Here is a 24,626-nt window from a genome sequence, read left to right as displayed (position 1 = left end):
CTGACTGATACAATGGCTCCCATCATTCGATGGGCCCTTTCTGATCTCCCTGTGGGCTGGAGTCCAGAGAGCAGCTGTCATTTTGCACGGATTTTTCAATGCTGCATAGACTGTTTTAATGGAACTTTATAACAATATTTGGAGCAACCCACTAGTTATCAGTATGAATGTATGTGTTTAACAACAGGATGTGCTTCGCCTCGTTCCTACTTCGGAGCAGTATTCGGTTCGACTTTAAGTCCTTGATTGTCATGTAGCAGAGTCACTTATTGCTAACAGTTCGAGGTGTGGTCACAATGCCAGCCTGAAGGGGTGCACTTTCATGGGTTTCCTGGGCATTTGGGTCTTTTCTTGTTGTTATGTTTGTCTCTTGCATGTTTTTCTCGTGCTTGCATGCACGAGCTTTGTTATTTGTTATTTTCTGAAGTCTTGATTCATGGCACGATCAATATGTTCTAGAATAGAACATGTGATCGTTCCTGTGAATCAAGACAGGCAGTTGTACGGAGCCAGCCGGAGCCTGAAGTCCTGTAACCGGCGGTGCTTCCTTTACTTGGATTAAACTCACATTTTTGTACTCTTGAGTCTACGCATCCTACATAACAATTTGGCGACGATTTAGGAAGCATCTAATTATCGAACCTGTAATGTGGATTTAATTTTTGGGGAGATTTTTTTTACTCTCCTCGTCTACTACCAGTCTTTGCGCTACATCAGAATCTTTCTACACTGAATTTTATTCTGCTGGATTATCGACATTACGATTTGAGGTGATGTCGTGTTTCCTTCCATTCAGCTCTTCATTGTTTATCTGGCCTGCGCAATAGTTTTGGTAGTTTACTTGAGTATTTCTGTTTGGGAATTAGCTACTACGTGGGAAACCGGAACTGGATGTGCCATTGAGGAGAAAATCTGTTCCTTATTATGGGTGAGCAATTATCTACTTGAGAGGTGCGGAGCATCCACCAGTGCGGGCATCCATCAGCTTGTTATGTTTTAAACATAACCAACGTCTCACTCACCTGATTCTCCGATTCTTCGTCATGGTTCCAACTTCCCTCTGGTCTTCCCAACAGGAATGTTCTTTCTGGCAACCTTTTCTGATGTTGCTTTACGGCTCCTACACGCTACGCACTATGTGGTGCTGTCATCTTCCTGAGCTTTGATTATTCATCGTTAACGTCACTTCTACCTGGTAAATGCATCTTTTGTTCATCATCTCTATGCAGGAACTTGAAGTGTCGACTTACTGAGGAATATTGTAAGTTTTCCTGATTTTTTGTCTCAACCCTCCATTTACTGTGCAGACTGTGACATAAGGATCTGACATTTTTCCCCAAATGTGAAGTTTTTTTTTATGGATTATTTTCTTCATTACTTCACTTTATACTTTTCATCTACCGCAAGCTTTAAATTACATGAGCTAAAACATAGCTTAACAGCGCCATCTACTGATTTATTCGCTTATATTCTATTTTGGCAATATTCATTGTTCTGGACCTACGTTTTTCATCATATATTATTCTCTATTGACTACAGTGCCATTTTCAAGACAACGGTGACTTCTTTAATTAATTTAATTTGTATCCAATTTGTGATATACCAGTAACTGGGTAACTCATTACATTTTCTTTCAATCTTTATTTCGGCAATATTTCAGCCATAAAAGAGTACACAAAGTATTATACACATTAAAATTACAATATTAAAACAACATCTAAAATGACATAGGCAAGTACAGATCAGGAATGGAAGTCATTGTTAGGACACACCATTGTATCAGTAACTGGGATTACACAAGCAAAATATATGCCCGGCTACTAGGCAGTATTTGATAGTATAAAGCTCCTTTTAATCCAGAAAGCATGCAGATACTTAGCTAAAGCAAATACAATGTGTCCTGCAGTTTCAGTCTTAAAAACCCTTAGTGCGTCTGAGCACTTCCTAAATCCAAGGTTCCTGCAGATAGGTACAATCCAGTTCTGCCTTGCTCTACTGTAGAGAGGACAGAAAAAGAGAATGTGGCTTTCGTCCTCTTTATTCATACCACAGCCAAGACAATGTGAGGACCTATTCGGGGTCCATTTGCTTGTTAAACACGCTAGGGGGAGTGCACCAAACCTCCATTGTATGTATAGCTTCCTAGCCATAACAGGGAAAATTACATCCAAGAAATCTTCAAATGAGTAAACAGATTTGATCTCTATGAATGCTTTTACCATGGTACCATTCTTTGAATCATGGAACCATGCGTTAGAACATCGAGATCTGTATAGCTCAGTGAATGTATTCCCTGAGATCTCACTACAAGCTATTGCTGGATTCGCCCACATATCTGCAAGACCCAAATTCGTAAGTTCGTCTTTGATGTAGGAAAGCCAAGGGATATGTGCTGCCCTGCCTAATCTCAGTATTTCTTGGAGCTCTGTTTTGTACTGCTCAAGCTCGGGGGTCAGCCAGATCCTCCTCCAAAACCTGAGAGGTTTGATAGCTAATTCCTCCTGAATGGGAAGTATACCCAAGTCGAGCCTCAGCGGTAATAAAGGTGTGCTTTGGGGGAGCGCGAGCAGCTGTCTCAGGAAGTTGTTCTCAGCTTTAATCAGTCCCGGTCTAGTGACGTGCCCCCAAAGTTCCCCTCCGTATAATGCAGCCGCTCTGGCCCTCATTTTGTAAATTTCAAGACTAGGGCTGATGGGTTTGTAAGTGGAGGCATTTGTCATTTTTAAAATTCCCCCAGCTATTTGAGTCAGTTTGAGTTGAGATTTGGCAAGGTGCGGGCCCCAGGAAAGTTTTTCGCTTAGTGTGACACCAAGATATTGAAAGGTGTGAACTCTCTCAAGTGCAACTGAATCAAGGGTAGGTGGTGGCCTAGTGTGTAATGGGGGATTAAAAATCATGTATTTGGTCTTATCTACATTGATCTGTAGTCCGTGCTCTCTACAGAAGTTGTTAAATCCCTCCAATATACGTTGGATACCCATTGGTGTCTTGGAAAGGAGCAGGGTGTCATCAGCAAACATTATAGCTGCTACTTTCCTGCCTGCCAACCTGGGTGCATCGTTGTTAGGGACTGCATCCAGACTGGCTATCAGTCCATTCACATATATACAGAATAGAGTAGGGGCCAAGACACACCCTTGCCTAACTCCCTTGTTTACAGCGAACCTGTCGGACAATACACCTCCTCTTGCACACCTGACCTGAGCAAAATTCTCAGTATGCAGCCTCACCAAAATACCCAATAGGGAATTGGGTACACCCAAATCACGTAAAACAGCCCAAAGTTTGCCCCTAGGAACAGTATCAAACGCAGAGCGTAAGTCAACAAATACCATGTGGAGGCTGCCACCCTCCAATACCACAGTCTTCCAGTACAGCATTACTAGGCGGAAGATCTGGTCCATGGTAGATGTTTTACTTCTAAAACCAGCCTGATAGGGAGAGAGGATTTCATTCTCATTGATCCAGTCCTGCAAGCGATCTAAAATAAGTCTTGCCATTATTTTTTGTGGGACGTCAATGAGACTAATGGGCCTGTAATTAACGGGGAGCAGGGGGGAACCCTTTTTATATATAGGTATAATTTCCGCTCCCAACCAAGAGCCCGGGACCTCTGTACCGTGCAGAATTGAGTTGAAGAGTGCACATAGGTACGGTGCCCATATCTTAGGCTGATCTTTAAACATATCCCCGGGTATCTTATCTATACCAGGTACTTTACCCGTTGCCAGTTTTCCTATGGCAATCGTAACATCATCTACGGTAAATTCCAAAACTTCGGCGTCCCCCGCAGAGGGTAGCCGAAAGGGCAAAAGATCTAAATCAGAGGTGGCAGCGTAAAGAGTTTTGAAGTGGGATTCCCACACCCCCGGATCAAGATTAACTTCGATTGCATTGCGGGGTTCCGCACACCCTGAATTCACAATGGCCCAGAATCTACTCAGTTCCTTGTTAGCAAGAGCAGATGATAAATTTTCCCATCTCTCCCAATCCCAATCTATCTTTGCCTGTTTTAAAACTTGTTTGTGGGCAGTCCTGAGTGAGCAGATTGTTAGCTTGTCACTGCCGGTTTTGATGGCATTAATCAAAGCAGATTTAGCACTCCTGCATGTGGCATTGTACCAGGATGGGGGGATAGTCCTGGGCTGCCTGGTGGGAACGATAGGGTTTAAAAAGCCTGCGAGGGTATCAATTAATTCCCGATGGACAGTGAGGAGACTTGCAGAATTATCCTTGGACCGCCCTTGGGCCCAGATATCACTTGCCATTTTGAGCAGGGGAAGAATAGATGAGTATAAGCTTGGCAGTGCATCCCGCCTTTCACACAGGGTTTCCCACTTAACCCTCCTCCTGTTGTTGGTGAGAACCAATCCTAGGTCGGCGGTTGGTTCCGTATGGGCTTTAGCAGAATTTGGCAATTCCATTCTCAACAGCAGGGCGTTATGATCGCTGTCCGATCTATTCACAACCTCCAAATCCACGATTTTGGACCACAACCTGGTCTGGACCATGAAGTAGTCCAAGTGGGATTCTTGATCTTTTTTGTTATAGGTACATTACATTTTCATATTGTATTTACTTATTTTTTTTATTCTTAACATGTGTGCACAAGAGTATATTCTGTCTCCCCCACAACCTTTTTGGTCTGCTGGTAGTTCACCATGCATGCCTTGGGTTGAATGGAAAGCCTATTTCTTGAAGGATATTAAAACGTTAGACTCTAATGGAAAAATGAAACCACCTGAAAAAAAAGGTCTCAAGGCGTTTAATCAATTGCCCAGAACTGAAAGTAGTGGAGATGGAAATGTTTTTGATAAAGCTATATCTGATTTCGACCATTACTGTTCACCTAAAGTATGCATTGGTATTTCTAGGTACACATTTTTTCAAAGAAAACAGCTTAATAATGAATCTGTTGATAGTTATGTTTCAGCATTGAAGACTTTGTCTTTAGATTGTAAGTTTGGCATCTTACAAGAAGATCTTATCAGAGATCAAGTTGTAATGCATGTTCACAATTCTACAATTCAAGAGTGGTTGTGGATCAATGGTGACTCTGACCTTGAAAGCATTCTAGCAATTGTAAGAAAATCTGAGATGTCTTATAGAAGTGCTAAACAAGTCAAAGGTGAAACAAATAGTAATAGCAAGGAAATTGTTGCAAAGGTTAACACAAAAAATGGTTCCAAGGAAGAAGATTTAAAAAAAAAATGAAATCTAGCAGTTATTATAAAGGTAAAAATGAAGACAACAAGGAAAATTTTAGGTGTTATAGGTGCAACAGTAAGTCTCACCTTGCCAACTATAAATTATGTCCAGCTATTAAGCAGAGATGTTCTAATTGTGGTGTTTTTGGTCATTTTTCTAAGACTTGCAACAAGAAAAGTAAAAATAACAAAGTCAAGTGTATTGATCAAAGTGAAGATAGTGATGGAGAGGAAATTAACACGGACTGTAGTGATGGAAATTCTTGTGTCCTTAACATTAAGGATTCTGAACTTCCCATTCTGAATATTGACAACTCTGTTGTTAAAAAGAAACCGGTTTGTGATATGGTTATTGGTGGTGTACACACAAAAATGTACGCAGGTTCAGGATCACCCTACTCCATTGTGAATGAGATGGTATGGAATTCCCAGTTTGTTAAAAAATTAGGTAGTGATTTAGAACTGCCTGACATCAGCCCAGAAGGTTATTCTGGAGAAAGGATTGATATTCTTGGTTTCAGAACTCTAGTTTTCAGGTTCAAGAATCGTGAGTGTACTGCTAAACTTTATGTCTCAAAACAGGACCTTCTGTTTTAAGCTGGTTTGAGCAAGGTAAGCTAGATATCATTCTCAATCCCAACAGCCCTAATCCGGTTATGGTTATCGATGAGTCCAATGGCCTTGGTAATCTTTTGTTACAAAAATTTCCCAGTGTTTTCAGAACTGGAATTGGTAAGTTAACAAGTTTCAAGCACGAAATACGCTTAAAAAAAGAATCCTGTTCTAAAATTTACAAAGCCCGCAACATTCCCTTAGCTGTGCGTGAAGAAGTAAAAAAATAACTTGATTCTCTAGTTAAAGAAGACATCATTGAGAAGATTGAATCCTCAGAATGGGTTTCTCCCATTGTAGTGGCCAAACGTGCCAGTGGCAAAATTAGATTATGCATTGATCTACGCCATTTAAATAATAATATTATCATTGACCAATTTCCGTTGCCACGCATTTCTGAAATGTTAACTAGTGTTGGAGGAGCTGAATTCTTTTCAACTATTGATTTATCTGCAGCATATCACCAGATTGAGCTACATAAAACAGCAAAGATTACACTGCATTTATCACCCCTTTTGGGTGTTTTAGGTACAACAGAATGCCTTTCGGATTAGCCTCCGCTGCAGCTATCTTTCAACGTGTCATGCAGGATATTTTGAAGAATTTGTTTTCAGGATGACATCCTTATTTTTGGAGGTGATTCACAAGAACATTTATCAGCATTAGAAAATGTACTTAGAGTTCTTTCTGACCTTGGGTTAACAATAAAACACTCCAAATGCAAATTTGGAGTGAAATCGGTAACCTATCTAGGACATGAGCTGTATGAAGAAAGAATTAAACCCCAAACTAATTTGATTGAGGCCATACAATCTGCTCCTCATCCCACATCTAAGGATGATGTAAGGTCTTTTTTAGGTCTTACTGAGTTCTATTCAAGGTATGTACCAAATTTTTCATGTCGCACATTTAATATTAGACAATTAATTAAGAACAAGAACACATTTTTTTGGTCTAAAGATTGTGAAACTGAATTTATTGATGTTAAGAAAGCTATTTGTGCAACTACTGCCCTTTCAAGTTTTGACCCGTCACTTTCTTGCATTATTACCACTGACGCTAGTTCTAAAGGTTTAGGGGCAGTTCTGGCACAAAAATCTAATTCTGGAAAGGAATGCATCATTGCTCATGCGTTTAGAGCACTCACACCTGCAGAAGAAAAATATTCTACAATAGAAAGAGAGACATTGGCATGCGTGTGGGCTCTTGAGCACTTTAGAGTATTTGTCTGGGGAAAAGAATGATTAATTAGAAGTGACCATAAACCTTTAGTGCGGTTATTAACCACAGAGGGCATGATGAAAGCTTCAGCACGTATTGCGCGCATGTCCATGCGTCTTCAAGATTTTATTTACACTGTTGTTTATGTGCCTGGCAAAGAAAATGTAAATGCTGATTTTCTTTCTAGAATGCCTGTACTCGTTCAAAGAAAGTACTCACAATGAGTGGGATGACTTCCAGATTGCTTTAGTACATGATGGGGACTCCTTACCTATTGACCAAAATGTATAGCGTGAAGAATTTGAAAATGATCCCTTATTAACCCCTTCGCTGCGGCGCGAATTCCGCCGCAGCGCTGGGGGGGTTTGGGGGGTTTGCGGCGCCGCTATGCTCATGACGGAACCACGCCGTCATGAGTCACGGGCGAGCTGTGCTCATGACGGCGTGGTTCCGTCATGACTCCACCCACTTGCGCTAATCGCCCGCACAGGTGGGGAAATAGCGCTGCGTGGGCGGAGCGGCTGCCAACGGCCGCAGCATGACGGAACCACTCCGTCATGAGCACAGGGCGCCCGTGGCTCATGACGGAGTGGTTCCGTCAAGGGCATGCAAGGGGTTAAAGGAAGTAGAGAAATACATTTCTGAGGGATGGCCACATAAAAAGAACATCAATTCTGATCTTAGATGTTTTGGGGAAATAAGAAGTGAGCTTTCATGTGTAAATGGTTTTCTTAAGAGAGGTGACCAAGCTATTCCCCCATGTAAGCTCAGACACTGTATTGTTTCCCATGGTCATGAAGGTCATGGTGGTATTGTTAGGACTAAGCAAAAAGTAAAGAATGGTTTCTGGTGGCCAGGTATGGACATTCTTATTGAACGCATTGTTAGGAACTGCATCACATGTGCAAATGCGGACAAGACTTTGGTCACTCTTAAACCTAATTTGGGTGATCATGTGATTCCTGATGATCCGTGGCATACCTTCGCTATGGATATCATGGGACCTGTTGGTCCAAATTCAAAGTATATTCTTGCAGCTATTGATGTATTCTCTAAATGGCCTGTCATCAAAATTGTAGAGAAAGTAGATACTGATACTGTTTTATTTTTTTGGGATGAAACTTTCACTGAGGAGGGCTTACCAGTACGTCTTATTACTGATAATGGCGTACAATTTCTCTCTAACAAGGCTAAAGCGTACTTTAAAAGAGTTGGTATAATTCATTGTACTACTTCTCTATACAACCCTAGTGGCAATGGTGTCATTGAGAGATTTAATAGGGTTCTCAAGAGTGCAGTTCAAATTGTTGGAATGGACAATGACACATGGGAATTACAGATTTTCAAAACAGCTTGGATGTACAAGATTTAAGACTAATGTCATGAGTGGGTATTCTCCTTTGAGATTATGAGAGGTAGAATTCCCAGAACTAAATGTCATCCTGTATGGTTAGCTCCTTCTACAGTGTCCAATATTGATCTTATGGCTGTTAAGAAAAGACATTTTCAAAATCATGCTATCAATAAAGAACGATTTGACAAGAAAAAAGGTTCAAAACATGATCCCATTGTCAAAGTTGGTATGCTGTTTAAAGTCAAGAAACCTTGGAAAGTTAAAAAAGGTGAGAGCCAATTCATGGGTTCTTTTGAAATTAAAGAGGTCCTTAAGAACTCAGTCAGACTTAATGATAACAAAGTTTGGAATTTAAGCAGAATTGCTGTTCTCAAAGGTGACAAAAATGTTTATTCTAATTCTGAGATTGAACCAAAACCTGTTGACAGTTTTTATGATGAAGACTCAAGTGAATTCCCTGTTCTTAGTCCTAGTTTTACCAATGTTTCTGATAACATTATTAATACTGAAGATCTTGGTAAACGTCAACGAAAGAAACCGGGTTGGATGTCTGATTTTGTCTCATTTATTAGAAACAAATTTGTAAACTGTATTATTTTTTTATTTATATTTATTAACGGGGGAAGATGTGTTATGTTTACCTCTTGCATGTTTTTCTCGTGCTTGCATGCACAAGCTTTGTTATTTGTTATTTTCTGAAGTCTTGATTCATGGCAGGGTCAATATGTTCTAGAAGAACATGTGATCATTCCTGTGAATCAAGACAGGCAGCTGTACGGAGCCAGCCGGAGCCTGAAGTCCTGTAACCGGCGGTGCTTCCTTTACTTGGATTAAACTCACATTTTTGTACTCTTGAGTCTACGCATCGTACTTAACACTTGTGTTTAGAACATGCTGGGCTGTGGGCGTGGCAGTCCTGGTGTTCTGCCTCCGTGTTTTCTTCTCTTGAAAGTCTCTTAGGTGATTGGACAGATTTAGCCGATTTGAGATTTCTGATTGGGTGCTTCTTTAGGACGATAGGGTTTTTCATGCATCCCAGACAGTTTTGTAGATTTGCTTTCTGTAACACACACAAAACCTTGCAAGGAATTATTTCTTCCATTGGAAGTAAATGAAAGGATTCCAATGGTGGCTTTATGTGAATATTACACTTCCGAAGGTCTGGGCGTAATCTGGCAGCACTGGTCTGTAATCTCTTCATTATTCCACCAGTTTATGGTAGCCCCAGATGTGCTACAGTACAGCTGTCCAGTCCTGGCATCACCAAGGATCTTATTAAACCCCATATTATGGGAGCAATGGAGTAAGGGCAGAATCTTTCAAACCAGGAAAAACTGCAGATCTGGACTGAATAAAATATCTGATCCTCAAACAGAGCTCCCTAGCGGCGATTTAAAACGGGCGGATTTCTGATCTGTTTGGCCTCTAAAAAAGATTTTTGGTCCATTTAGACAAAGAAACAATTCTTGCATTCAGTGGTAAACATAGTTCAATGTTGCCACCACAGCCTGTAACAATATCTTTGCTCAGCTTGCCTGTGAGTATGCTATGGAAGCTGCTACTCCAGGTTCCCCTCATAGAAGCTGGCTGATATATGTCGCGTTGATGCGAGTAGCTGCCCGCTGTAATGGTATCGTTCAGATCCCGTGCTAATCATCTGTATTCTTTACTGTGACATAAAACTCTAATAAAATGGTGTAACTAACAAAGGCAATATGTCAATTTATTTTGGCGTGTCTCACCCAGTTGAATACATCTCTGGGAGGCATCAGCATAAATATGAACGCGCATTCTATGTTGTCCAGGAACCTATGTATGAGGGCACATATGTAAGTGGTAAAGTTAAGGCACGGATGCTCAGCTTTGTGGTACTCCATCGAACACTCCAAAAAGATGCTGTTGCAGACCACATTCATATCCGACTGTGATCAATGAGAACGAAGTGGATCCGTTCTAGAGCTTTCCTGCAGATTCCTTGCCAGTCCTGGAGCATCCTGAACAGGAGTAACTGATTCATATCTCATGTGACGCTCTCGGGCATTAGTTGCGCTCTACAAATTTTATTTACATTACATTACATTACATGTGTTGTGAAGATGTGAAGCAAAATCACTCATGGCTGGTGACTAAGACGACTAATGCGCCCACTGTAGGGGCCTGTGTTCGACCTCATAGTCACAGGTTCAAATCGCAGCGGGACAACTCAGCCTTTCATCCTTCTGAAGTCGATAAAATGAGTACCATTGAGTTGGGCAGCAATAAACAGCTGTTATTCAGCACCAGGATCGCCTTGGGTGAACGTGCGCTCTACAAGTACTTATGTTAAGTGAATCAGAAATGATTGCTGCCAGGGTTTTCTCTCTGTTAGTCACAGTGCTTAGGTCTTGGTGTACCTCTTAGGGGTCTGAATCCTGACTGGTCATCGTGCAGCAGGTTCCACATAGTTTGTCGTTATTTTGTGGCTTTTTCATCTCTGTGCTTTCTGAGGAGCGGTAGGGTGCCTATCGGGCAGTAACTGACTGACACTGCTGGGTCTGTCATCGTTTTTTCAGGGGTGTGGTAATAGATTGCTTCAGTGGCGGTAGGATTGTGCTCTCTAGAACCTATGCATTACTCAAACAAGGGAGGTCCGGGATGTATTATGAGATACATTTTTCCATATAGGCTGCTTTGGAGGATTGCGATGACATGCTTGAACCTTGAAGTGCCATCTTTAGCACTTCCTCCTCTTACAGAGATGGGAGCTGTGAATGATGTTAGTAAAGGCAACTGGGAAATAGCTATGAAAGGAGAGGGAACAATGCTGGATCATAATGTCCCCTTGAATTGTTGATATATTAGCTTTGAAAGACTGACATGAGGTCAATGCAATGTTGTGAGGAGGCAGACAGGGTCTTTTTCAAGACTTTCATATTTGTCAGTTCCTGAAATATACCGAAGATCTCTTTCGATCTGTTGGCAATCATGAAGTCATGGTTGAGATAATTTCCATGGGCCTGTCATGACCAAGGAACAACACCCCTGTATCCATCGGTACCACCCAAGCGCTGCTTCAATTTAGGAAAGTTTCGAAGACTCACCTTTTTTTTAAAGAACATTACATCGCAATGCACTATGTGTCCAAAACCCAGCTTTCTCTCCTCTTATTCATTGACTTTATGCTCATTCATTCTCTCATAATTGACTCCTCCTCTTAGAAATGAGGTGGTCAAATTTCAAAGGCTTCTCAGCCCAATGGGGCGCCCTGAAACTTCAGGCCACACCCAGGTCACATTTTACCGCTGTTGGCAGAAAGGGAGATTCATCTCGAGAAGGGTCAGAGCTGTCATTTTGGTCAATTGCGATGCAAGTCACTCTGCTCTAGAAAGGCAACTGTCAGAGAAAGGAACTGGGTCACATGATAGTAAAACGTAGGGACGGAGAGGGCACACATTTTAAATTGATTTGCCCAGGGTTCATCACCAATCCAAACTGAGCTCACCTTTTAAAAACTGCTGCAAATCACCATTAAAAGGAAAGTTTCAAAGAAGACCGTCTGCGTCCAAGAGGAATTCCTCTCTGCTAGCTAAAGGACCATGGGTGTGTCAAGCTTTACCCTGAATCTTGGATCCGGGAGTCTGCTCCAAGGCCTAAGGATCATAGCCACTTGCTGACCCACAAGGACAAAGGGGTACAGAATTTGGCCACTCAAGACTGCTTGTTTGTTGGAACATCTCATCTAAGGATGCAGAGTGAAGAACGTGCTGGAGACTGGGGAGGCTGTGTCTGCCAGGAAGAGAACCAATGGACAGGAAGCAACTGCACATTTGTTCAGCCCGCCCAAGTGTCATTTCTCCCTTGTATCTGGGGAGTGGAGAAGGTCCTGCATGTTGAAGGCCTATGTGCTGCTACAGTAGAACCCCGAGGTCCAGTTGCAAATAGACATCCTGCTCTGACTCATACACTGTGGAGTGCATCTGCAACTTTAGACTGGTGTCCGAGGACCCAATACGGTAGATATGGACATTTAAGTTTTCATCACCTATACATTTCCTAGCTAGCGCTGCTTTCGCCTCAAGAATTAATGCACCTCTTTTATCCGGTGGCAATTTTAAGAACCATGTCCAATGCCTTGGTTTGTTTGATGTTGCTTCCAAAAACTGATTTTGCTTCAAAAAGAATTCAAATTTGTCATTTAAAACGTTTATCTGATTTATTACAAGAAGAAATTCATAGAACACTAATTCCAGAAAAACATTTCACCTAAACAGTTGACTTGAACTAGGTCATATATTTCAAGATATAGGACATTTACCATTGTAGAAACAAAAGGGGCTGATTACGATGGCGGACGGACTTCAGTCCATCCGCCATCGTATCGGGGATTGGGACCGCCCGCCTACAAGGCGGCGGTCCCACCGGGCTAATTATAATGCGAGTGCCACTGTGGCTGTCGCATTGACCATGTTTTCTATTGCGGCGGGTACTGCGCTTTGCAGCAACCCCCCAATACAAAACAGAGACCCCACAAATATCCCTGCACTACATGGCAGGCACCATTAGGTGCCTGCCACATGGTGCAGGGATATGTAGGGGGGCAACATAGGATCCCCCAGGTCCAGTGTCTGTGGGCCAGATGGAATGGGGGGCCAGCTATAAGCCCCCAATGTCCCTTTCTGCCAGCCTTTTCATGGCAGGTAACCCGCCATGAAACAGCTGGCGGAAAAGGACATCGTAATCCCTCCGGCGGTGCCTGGTAAGTACTGCCAGCATTGTAGGGAATACGAGCCCCACTGCCGCACCAGCGGGCTCAAGGAGCCCATCGGATGTGTGGCAGTCGGTCTTTACAACCGCTACACATCCATCCGCCATCGGTAAAGTTAGTTATGATGGCGGGGAGACCGCCACCGACAGCCTGTCGGTGGCGGTCTCCCCGCCATTGTAATCAGCCCCAGAATGTCTTTTCTTTAAAGTACCTTACACACACTTTTTTAAAGACGTAAGTGGCATACATCTTGATAATGTGTCTTCTATGTTGGTTTTATACAAGGTTTCATTCATCCTTTTACCCTTAACCACCTTTCCTTTCCATATGCCACTGAGCAACTTTTAACTTTAAAAAAAATGCTTTTACAGGCTATCCAGGTGCTCCCTTCATTCGTTGCACAGCTTCTTCCCATCACACGTTTCCTCTCCCTTCCTCTTCCTTCTTCCTACTTCCTACTTCTCCCTTCACACATTATGGAAATTAATTGGTTTTACTACTCCCTAAGCTCCTACGTTTTCCATCACCCGAGGAAACCTGTTCTCTTGTTCTTCCTCTTAAGGCTTTTCCAATCCCACCTCCAGGTACCATCATCTCCCTACCTCTTTTTCACCACTATAAAAATAAAACATTTTCTCCATGAGACGTGGTCTAGTGGTGAAGCTGCTCATTGTGGAACCCACAACCTGGGTTCGAATACCATTCCGGGCAATCGACTGAAAATTGTGTGATTATAAGCAAATCCCTTGATGTCCCTGTGCCTAAAAATATAAATATGCAAAATTGAATTAGAAGTCTGACAATTGTATAGTAATTGTATAATTCAAAGATGTACTTCAAATGCTGATTTAAACGATTATGCATTGTCTCTAAAAGCCCTGCATAATATACACTAGTTTGTTGCTGCCCAGCTAGCTTTTCTGTTTTAAAAACTGGGAAGTTTTAAGTAAATGACTATTATTTTAACTTTTCTTGTGTTTCTATTATTTTCAACCAAACGGTATTTCTGTTTTTTCCATTGAATGGGATGTGGAATATTTGGATTCCCCAAAATGGGTTGCTGAGTTTCTAGGATTCTGTTTTTCTATATATTTAAATATCTTCTGCTTTTCTTCAGGTGAAATCAGGAAGGTATTTGAATACCAACGCTTCACTTCGCCTTCAGGGCAGCCAAAGTAGCAACAAGACACCTGAGTTTAAGTATTAGGACAACTGGACTCATTTATTTGTTTTACACATTTGTATAGTGCACCTAGATCCTTGGATTTTAGGGCACTTTACATTGGACACCATTTATATATATATGAAGATATCTACAGGAAGAAAAAAAATTAATGAAACACTTGAGCAATAAAAAGAGTCTTCAGTGGGTTTTAGATCAACGTGGGTGTAGGAAATTGTATTTGCCAGTATGAACCCTCAAAGCCACTAAATTAACACGTGCTCACCCCACTGGTAGCTATGGCATAAAGCAGACAGGCAGAGCACAAGGCAATGTGTAAATATGCATGCATTACCCAAAGAATAACAAACTAAAAACACCAAACAATAAAAATCCCAAACCAACTTAGAAAAATAGAGGAAAATGTAAGAAACAAAATGACACCAAAACAAAAAAAATTCAATGAGGGGAGCTGCTGCTATGGAACCGAAGGTAGGATACTTCAAACAGGTTGGTCCTGCTACATCTCTGGAGCTTTGGAGATTTCTTGCTGAAAACTTTCGAAGTCCCAAAGCAGAATGAGACTTAGTATTTTTTTCTGAGGTGCTGGAAGCCTTGAGAGGGACTAAACTGAAATTCAGCTGTGGCACTTCTGGTCAGTTTTTCCACAGGTCCTGCAGAAGCTCTGGAACGCTGGAGAAAAACTTTTCAAAAGTTTCCAGACTTTCTTCTGGTGCCTAAACAACCACAGGAGTTCACTTCTCTGGCCCCCATGAACTTATGAGAGGGTGCTTGGAGACTCTCAGGGCAACAGGTAGAGGTCATCAGCAAAGTACAGTCCAGGTCCAGTTGACACTGGTCAGCAGGGCACGTCAGAAAAAAGACCTCTTTTAGATTGTTGTATTCCTGTAGCCACACGGGAGGTCAGCTAACTGATAGTTGGAGTCCACTCCTATGTCCTGGGTACAGGAGAGAGCAGGTCCAGTCATGTCAGTGTGGCTCTCTTTAAAGTGCACATCTTTTTGGCCAGCCGTCTTGAGCCAGCCAGCCACAAGAACACTTAAGACAGCTGGGTGAGAGCAAGCCAAAGCCTCCAGAGCACTGTGGAGCGCAGAGTGAGGACACTCCTTCCAATCAGGGTGCAGCTCTCATGCTGCATGAGAGCAGCACCCTGATTGGTCAAGGAAGTTGCCGCTTCCAGTTCTGGTGGTGAGAAGAGGACCAGAGCGGAGGACGTCGCGTCACATTCAGGTACGTTTTAATTTTTTTTATTTTCTTTTGCACGGCCGTCCCCCTATGTCGTAGACGTTAGCCGCCACTGCCACACACTTGATCTTTATTTGGCAGATTAAGAAGACAGCCACTGAGTCTTTGTTACGTTGAATGTCAGATAAAATTTAGACATGGAGGTTTGAATAAGGTTCAGACAAGATATGAGTTTATGGATCTTATTAGTCAACATTTTAAGATATAGTTATGTGTTGTGAGCATATTAATGGATGGTAATGTCTTTTTGGTATAGGAGGGATCCACACAGCACAATCCCCTACAATAGAATAGGACACTTTGCAGCCCTGTGGCCAACCTAAACTTAGGGCCCAATTTATGGTTTGACGGATGAAGTACAGTTAGTCAGGGTGGCGGAGGACATAACCTGCCTGCTGTTCCCTAAATTTAGAGTTGACAGCTGGCCCAGTGATCACCCCTGTACATTGAAAGGAACCACACCATAGTGTTTCCTTTCAATGTACAAAAGGTTTGATGTACAGCCGCTGCCTGATTTGAAGGAAAATCCCAAAGAGGGGGTTTGTTTATGAAAAACAAAAAACTAATGACCCCCACACCCTGGGACGTTTCTTCCAGGGTATGTGTGTGGGGGGGTCATTATTTTTTTGTTCTGACCCTCACCCCAGGTTCTTCCTGGCATTGATGAACAGGAAAAAGAGGCATTACACTGTGCACCCTAAACAGGGTGCATGGTGTAATGTCCTTGATCTGACAGCCCATACTCCGTCAGGCCGTCGCAAGAAGTATTACGTCGAGGGAGCCTATTGGGCCTTCGTCGACAGAATGCTTAAGGTCCGCATATCTCTAAATGCAGTTCTGTGAGAGAATGTTGATGTATCTTAAGGTGGATGTAGAAAGTCTGAGAAAATATGTGTAAACGTGCACTCTAGCTCTTGGTCTGTACCTGGACGTGCATACGTAATTACGTAAGTGTTTCCCACCAGTGAGTCATTTCCATTTTCAATATTGTGCAAGTCAAGCGCTTGACAATGATGTAGAGGTGAGTATAAGTGACTGGATTGTGATGTGAATGCCACTTACCAAGACACGTGGAACCGAGAACACTCTCCATATACATGACCATCGCCTCAACATCGCTGTCCTGAAAGTATAAGGAAAAGAGTAAAAAACAAATGCATACACCGCATCATTATGCTACACAGGCTATTAAGTATCATATATATAAGGAGCAAATATGTCTCAAATCTACAGGTTTTTATGTATTCCCTTATTTCACGGTTCTTCGTAGTTCTGAGACCAACACATTTTAAGAAAGTAACTCCAGTAAAAGAAAAAATCATAAAAAGGTTAGAAAATATCAGTAAAGTCCTAGTAAAACCCACTCATTTATTTATCCTCTTTTACAAATCTGTTCTCAGGCATCAGCAGTTTTAATGTCAATTAGTCCCAAAATGCCTGCAGCACTAACTTCTGAGAGAGAGAGGGGGGAAACGGAGCGCCTTAATTATCCTTTGGTTTTGTTGCTTCTAGTTGTTGCCATGGGGAATTAATATTTTTACTTGGCATTAAAGTTGCATCTTGTTGCGTGCATTATAAGTAGGAGCTCAAACAAGAAGGGGCCGATTCACAGAACTAATCTGAGATAAAATCCTAAACTTACTACTTTTGGTATTCACAGAAGGCATTTAGTAGTAGTAAAGTTAGGAATCCTTACTTTACTACTACTAAATGCCTTTTGTGAATACCGAAAGTCGTAAAGTTAGGATTTTGTCTCAGTTTAGTAATAGTAAAGTTAGGAGTCCTAACTTTACTCCTACTACTAAATGCCTTCTGTGAATAGCAAAAGTTGTAAGTTTAGGATTTTATCTCAGATTAGTTCTGTGAATCGGCCAGAGATTACTAAGAGCCATAACTCACAAGTTTAAATGTACTTACGAGCATAACTTTTAGAAGAAATAAGATCCTTTTAGTCTTGGGGCTGCATTAGGGAAGTGCCCCGGGGGCACAACGGGTGTTTGCGCCCACTTTGCATGCCGCCGGGGCACTTTGCTATTACAGAAGGGGTTGCAGACGCTTGTGCGTCCCCTTCTGTAATACAAATAACACTGGTGGACATAAAGTGGCAGTGCTATCATCAGAGGGTATTCCCTCATTTGTATGAGGACGGTGCCCCATGCAAACGAGGGAATACCTTTGCTTCTGTGCCCGTGCCGTATTATCGACGCGGGTGCAGAAGCAAACAAGGTATCAGGAGGCTCACTGACAGTGCGCCACCATGAAGGTGGCACACGGTCAGTGAGCTCCCGATGGCAGCCCTCTGTAGGGGGGGGGAAAGGGGTCCCATGGACCCCCCAGAGATCCCCTTGCAGGCTGGTGCAGTCACTTACTGGCCCCTTCAAAGCGCAGGTGGGGGCCTGCCTGCACTGTGAAGCAAGGAGCGGCTACAAAGCCGCCGCTCCGTTTTTCACATGAATGCGCTGGCCCTAGGGAAGCGCGAGTTTGCAGCTGCCCTGGGGGCAATGCATTCATCCTAATACAACGCATTCTCCTTGTTTGCACCAGGTGCACCTTATAAAATGGTGCGCCCGGGGCAAACAAGAAAAATGTGCTGCATCTGTGATACGGCCCCTGGTTGTTGATATGGACTACTTAGGAATAACATGTGAATCTTTACATTGTCAAGCATTGTTTTTATTTACACTTGCCAACTAAATCTTTCACCTGGCTAGCTCCATTTTAAAGGGATTACATTAAAAAGCGTTCTGGTACTAGGTTTGTAGCATACCTCATTACACAGCTGCTGTGTTATTGAGTTCAACCGGAAGGAGTGTCATGACAGATGTCAACTAAAGCTCCTCCCATTACCAGAATATCTCCACACTTCTGCCCTAAAGAGGAGTTACTTTAAGTCAGAAGGAGCACATCATATTTATGGTCACGTTTTCTTTATCTTTTATTCATTTTTATTGAGACATTTACGAAGAGTAAGCCTAGCTCTGGAGGGCAGCAGAGCATTATGCACAGCAACAGGAATATAAATGACACATGGGGGAGGTGGTGATGGGAGAGGAAAGCCATGCAGGCATATTTACAATAAAAAGTTGAGAAGTAAGTGAAAAATGAAGATGAGAGCACTATAGATCAGAGGGAGGAGGGGCATGCTCTTTGTTACGTAGGACCCATTCACAAAGGTAACTCACGACTTTGAGTAAGTTTGTAGATCCGGAATGGCTGTGTTTTATCAAAAAGTACGACATTATCTGCCTGCAGGAGACCTGGACCATCGACAACTCTTCTTTTTGGAAGGTTTCAAGTTGTTTAACATTGCTGCAACCCCTTCAAGGGCTGGTCGACCGAAGGGGGGGCTTGCAGTTTATGTGTCACTTAGGATAAGGGGCGGTATTGTGGACTTGAATACTGATAACTCGTGCCTTCAGGCCTTATTATTTTCACTAGGGTTGTGTAGATTACTGCTCTTGAACTTTTATAATGCTACATCTTCCCTTCCGGAGGTTTGTAGTGTTACTCGATTAGGCACTTTCTTGACAAGTTTTATGGCCTCCCCCCCCCCTTGAGACCGGTAATATAGTCCTGTTTGGGGATTTTAGAGTTCATCCTTGTGGGGACTTAAGGCAGCAGGGTTTGGGGGCTAACGAGCGTCCCTCCTGCCCTCGAGCTGCTGATGAGCACTTTGAACATAGCAGGCAGGGGGACAAACTAAATTCCCTAGTTTGTGAACTGAATTTGCAATCAACTATGGGTAAATTGGATTCCGACAGGAGGAACATAATTCCCACCTTTAAGGGGCTAAGTCGTGAACACTCCTTTATTTATTTTATTTTAGTTACCAATCTTCTCTTTTACCAGATTTCTGACTTTTTAGTAAGAGCCAGTAACCACAGCGATCATAATCCACTGTGCATTCAAACCAGCTGGCCTATTTTGGGCTTGGAACGGAGGAGCAGTGGAGGTGGGGTACTTCGGGCCACGGATGGAGGAAGAAGGCTCCAATGGGCAATGATTTCCCCAGGCTCCCTGTATGGTTCCCTCTTGGTGAAGTGTCAGAGCGAGATTCAGATTTGTCAGGATGCGGAGGTAGAGTCGTACGAGTCCATCATCCACGCCTTCTAATCTATCTCCAGTTCTGTTGCTGAGTTATAAATGGTCCCTACATTTAAATTTCAATCGGAAAGGGCACCCAGGCTTAGAATAGCGTTCCATGTCAGCCCCAGGAACAGCTCTCTAGGCAAAATTAGAAGGAAGCAATATAAGATAGCCCTTAGTAAGCGTAAGGAGGTTTTGAAGGAGGAAGCTTTGGGTAAATTTATGGAAGAAACAACTATCAAGTGTAGTGCCAAGTTTCGGAGCATTATTAATAGCCCTTTTTATGGAATAGAGGCCGCAAATGTCCTTGACACACACATTACAGAGAATCATTGGGTTAGCCATTTTGAGGGCATGTTTAAGGGAGCTTCTGCCCAGTGTTTACCATCCGAGAATGGAACCGAAAACACAATTCTATCTGTATTGGAGGATGAAGTGAAGCAAGGCATCACTGGTATGACCCCCAATAAGGCCCCGGGATCTGACGGAATCCCTCCCGATCTCTATTTGTCGGATGTGGAGTTCTGGACACCATTGCTTACTTCTATAAATAATGCAGCTGCAAGGTCTGGCACTCCTGCCTCTTGGGCCACTTCAATAATTGTCCCGGTCTTCAGAAAGGGGAACAGGGACAGTACTCTCTGTTATAGGCCTATATCCCTGTTAGCCTCCGTGGTCAAAGTGGTCAAGCGGGTGCTGCTGGGAAGGTTATCATCTTGGGCTCTTGACAATAACATCTTGTCAGAGGCCCACTACGGCTTCCGTTCTGGCTGCTCCACAATAGATTAATGTCTAAATCTTTTTATGATATTGAATAAGTACACGGTAGCCCGCCCCGGTACCATCTTTTTGGCCTTTATGGACCTGTCTTCTTCATTCGATTGCGTGAATAGAGGTAAATCGTGGAAGACCCTTTCTTCTTTAGGGGTGGGTAGGGAAATAGCCTCCATCCTATACGACCTTCATCGAGACTCTGAGGCAACCGTGCGGGTATTCGGCTCTCTTGAATGTATCACACTTGTTTACTGTTAGGGGTGGAGTCCGTCAGGGTTGTATTTTGGCTCAGTTTTTATTCAACCTTTAAACAACTATCTAGAGAAAACCATCTTGAAGACCAAGGCAGACTTCCCTCAGGCAGGACGGCGGGTCCTCCCGGTCCTGTTATATGCAGATGACACTGTTGTGATGGCCAGGACTGAACGGGGTTTGCGAACACTTACAACCTCCTTCGCGCAGTTTATGGGGGACTTGGATCTGACGATCAATAACGCCAAATCATATATTATGCAAGTAGGGGCTCGGCCCAGCAGGCCATACACCTTCAGGGTAGGGCTTACCCCGATTCCTAAGTCGAGTGTATTCTCCTACCTGGGTGTACTCCTAGATGAAAAAATGAAATGGGGGCCCCAACCCACCGGCAAGAGAAATTACCTCAACAGGGAGACTGCAGCAATTTTTTATTTCGGCGCTAGACTGGGGAAAAGACCGGTGGGGGTCCTTCTTAAGCTCTACGGGGCTAAGTGTATCTCAAAGGCCCTCTATGGCAGTGGAATTTGGAGATATGCCTAAAAAGACTATATTTAAATTGCGGAAAACAAATTCCTGAGACGTCTGTAATGCGTTCCTCAGGGTATCCCTCTTTCACTGCTCATGAGGAGCTAGGCATACCCTAAATCTCCGATTTGATAGCTTTCCGCCTGGTGTCTCTCTGGCTAAAAATCTGGGTTGGGGAGGGGACCTCGCTAAATAAAGCAATCCTAAAAGATTGTCTGGCTCTTGATCACTCACCAAGGGTACCATGGCTCAAATATATAAAAAAGAGCCTCATGAGTCTGGAAAGAGGAGATCTTTTTTACAACCCCGATGCATCGTGCAAGAATGATCTAGCCCTCATTATGACAGACTTTATCACACGCCAGACCATGGTAAGGGAGGAGAGGTAGCTTCTGAAGCCCAGCGTACGTCACTTCATCATGTTAAGGACCACCGTGATGGCGGAGGCGTACTTGCTGGGGTTCACAAACTTATACGATCGCTTCCTCCTGACCAGGTTCCGGTTTGATCTCTTCCATCTTCTCCTTACCCATCCCAGGGTCAGAATAAAGGACAATCTCTCTTGTCCTGCGGCTGCGATGGTATATCTCCGCAGGACATGGTTCATTTCACAATGTTTTGCCCATTTTATCATACACCTAGAAAATCCTTTTTAATTACCATCTTGAAACAGGCCAACTTTAAACAAGTACAGCCTGCTGTCATATTTCTTCAGATGTTGACGGGTAATACAGTTTTTTATGAGCTTAATTTTTTAAAAATCTGCTAGCAGGCTTAGGGCGAGTTGTGACTAACCCGCCTGACCCTAGTCACTATTGTCAGCACTATGCATTTTACCTCGCTCCAATAGCCTGTTTAACTATTAAATTGATGAAGTGTAAGGTTTTATTGTTCATTTAGAGTGTTTCTTAGCAGGTATTTAAGTGTATATTTGGTGATTTGGTAATTAGACACTATTAAGGGCATATCATTTTTTTTTTTAAACTGTTTATGAGATGTTTATACCGGGTATGTTCCCGCTTGGATTGTACGTATCATATCATATTTTGTCCTGTGTTTTACCTTGTGCTTTTATGGTTTTATCATATGAAACTGAATACAATTATTTGACTTGACTTGAGTTGAGTAAGTTTACATTTTTGAGTTAGTTTACTACTTTTCAGTACCCACAAACTGCACTTTTGTAGTAACTCACAATTCTGAAGTAAGTCCAGCACTACACATGGTTAACCACTAGTACTGCAACACCCTCTGATAGAAAATAATGGATGTAGGGACTTAAAATAAAACCCTATAAAAAATGTTACCTTAGATTTTTTGTTAAAATATAAATATAATTTAATTAAAAATATAAATCAAAATAGTACATATTTATTTATTTGATACAAAAGCACAGTTTGTTCATACTGAAAAGTAGTACATTTACTCAAAAGTGTAAAATTACTCAAACGTGCAGTTTGTGAATCTAGCCCACTGAGTTTAGAGGCCAGGTAGACAGTTTTTTTCTGGTCAATAAATGTTCAGATTCCTTATTGAGTTGGGAGTGAAGTACTCAAACGTTATGGGTGACGCATAATAGAGCACTGAATGAAAGACTGCTTTAATTGGTCATACAATTAATACAAAACAAGGGCCTGGACTATCAATCTACAGTTGAGCACTGTGTGGTACTGTGAAAAGGTTTCCTGTGCCATTGGCATGCACAAGGTGACAGGCACCGCCCGGTGCCTGTCACGTTGTGCATGCCAATGCACAACATGCATATTTTACATTGCGGCGGGTGCTGCTTACAGCACTGCCCACCGCAATGTAAAAGGTGCAGGATGCGACTGCCAGGGTGGCGGTCGCATCCTAATTGGCATAGCTGGATCGCCGCACCTCTGGCGGTCGGTCCCGTTTACCGTTACGGTGGCGGGCGGACAAAGTCCGCCTGCCATCGTAATGGGGCCCTAAGTTCTGTCTTACCATATTTTACAGGGATGAACCAAGACTAAAAATAGGATGAAAGCCGGGCAGTCTTATGTGACTGTCAATAGGTCAGGAAGGACAAGTCAGACCAGACCTATGCATTCCAGGCCTTTTGCTATTCTTGCCACATCCCTATTCCTTCCTGCCCATTCATGTCTCCCTGAGCTACAAGAGGAGGTGGGATGTAATTGAAAGTAACACGTGGGATGTTCAGGGCAGAAATGCCAATAGGCATGTAGAAGAAGTGCTTGGCCAGGTCTGTCCACCCCCTTCAGGTACAACTATAGCTAATTTAAGCCAAGAGGGAAGGAGATGAGCCAGGATAATCAAACTGTTAGTGTAGGAAAATTACATTTTTTGAGAGATGTCCCCCACTTTCTGCCCTACTTGCTTTGCTGGCTATAGAACTCCATGCACTTTACTGATGCTAAACTGGAAAAAAGTGCCTATGCTCCCTCTTTAAACAAATCAAAATAGGCTTAAACGTGATTACAGCAATTATCTTTCCTATAAGATCATAGTATATGGTACAGAAATAGTACCCTGGCATGGAAGATAAATACCAGCTGCAGACCACAGCGCATATTGTGTCACCACTACAGCTGAAATGAAAACCTGGCTTCAGGTCTACCTTGTGTAGCCTGACAGCAGCAGCTGCAACTCTGCTGCACAAACCTGTCAAAACCACCCTTTGAACAGGTAGGAAAATCTGAATTAAAATATTAAATAATAGACTCCGAAGCACGTGTTGCGGTCAAAAAGGCAGGGTGCATAACACTCAAGAGCGAAACATGTGTGACATAAGAAATGACAACACAACAAAGAGGAAAATAAGGAAAGGAAATACCTCAATTCCATTTTTAATAAGGGTGGGTGGAATTTTTTATTCCACTGGTGGATTTGGATGAATTGGTAACTCCGTGTTACTCTTGTAACATGGAATTACAATTAATTAATCTGCAGAGTTTGTTTTTTAAACTGGGCTGGAAGTGGGAGCAGTCCTCTGTGTTTAAAAACCACGGCAGATTAAAGTTTAATCTGCAGTGGTTTTTAAACACAGAGGACTGCGCCCTTTTTAATAGAGGGGGGGGAGTGGAATGTGTAATTCCTCCGGTAGAATTGGAGGAACTTGGTAATTCCCTGCTACTCTTGTAATGTGGAATTACTAATAAATTCCGCCGCTCCGCCAGCAGAATTAATCTGCAATGTTTGGTTTTTAAACATGGCTGCAGAGGTTTTTAAACATAGTGCAACCGTTCCCTTTTCTGGCCCTGTTTAAAACCCACTGACTGCACTTCTGTGCTTACCCCTCGGTGCCCTTACATACTCAGAGTATATAAGGTTTATATACTCAGAGTATTGAGGACACCGAGGGGTATGCACAGCACTGCATGCCCTTCGGCGCCCTTACATACTCTGCAGTGACAACTGCAGAGTATGTAAGGGCATCAA

At 42.7% G+C, this 24,626-nt stretch overlaps 1 protein-coding gene across 3 annotated transcripts in view; it reads right to left on the bottom strand.

Moving 5' to 3' along the window:
* NEK11 (NIMA related kinase 11) overlaps positions 1-24,626 on the bottom strand; it is an 835,513-nt gene that overhangs the window by 138,394 nt on the left and 672,493 nt on the right. For all 3 annotated transcript variants that reach the window (XM_085630659.1, XM_085630661.1, XM_085630660.1), the window contains exon 14: positions 16,629-16,689. In XM_085630659.1, coding sequence (XP_085486785.1) covers positions 16,629-16,689 — 61 coding nt within the window. The remainder of the gene's footprint in view (positions 1-16,628; positions 16,690-24,626) is intronic.

Source organism: Triturus cristatus, chromosome 10 (assembly GCF_964204655.1).
Source record: "Triturus cristatus chromosome 10, aTriCri1.1, whole genome shotgun sequence".
Lineage (NCBI taxonomy): Eukaryota > Metazoa > Chordata > Amphibia > Caudata > Salamandridae > Triturus > Triturus cristatus.
Note: the sequence above shows the minus strand (reverse complement) of the source record. Positions and strands in the feature narration are given on the sequence as shown.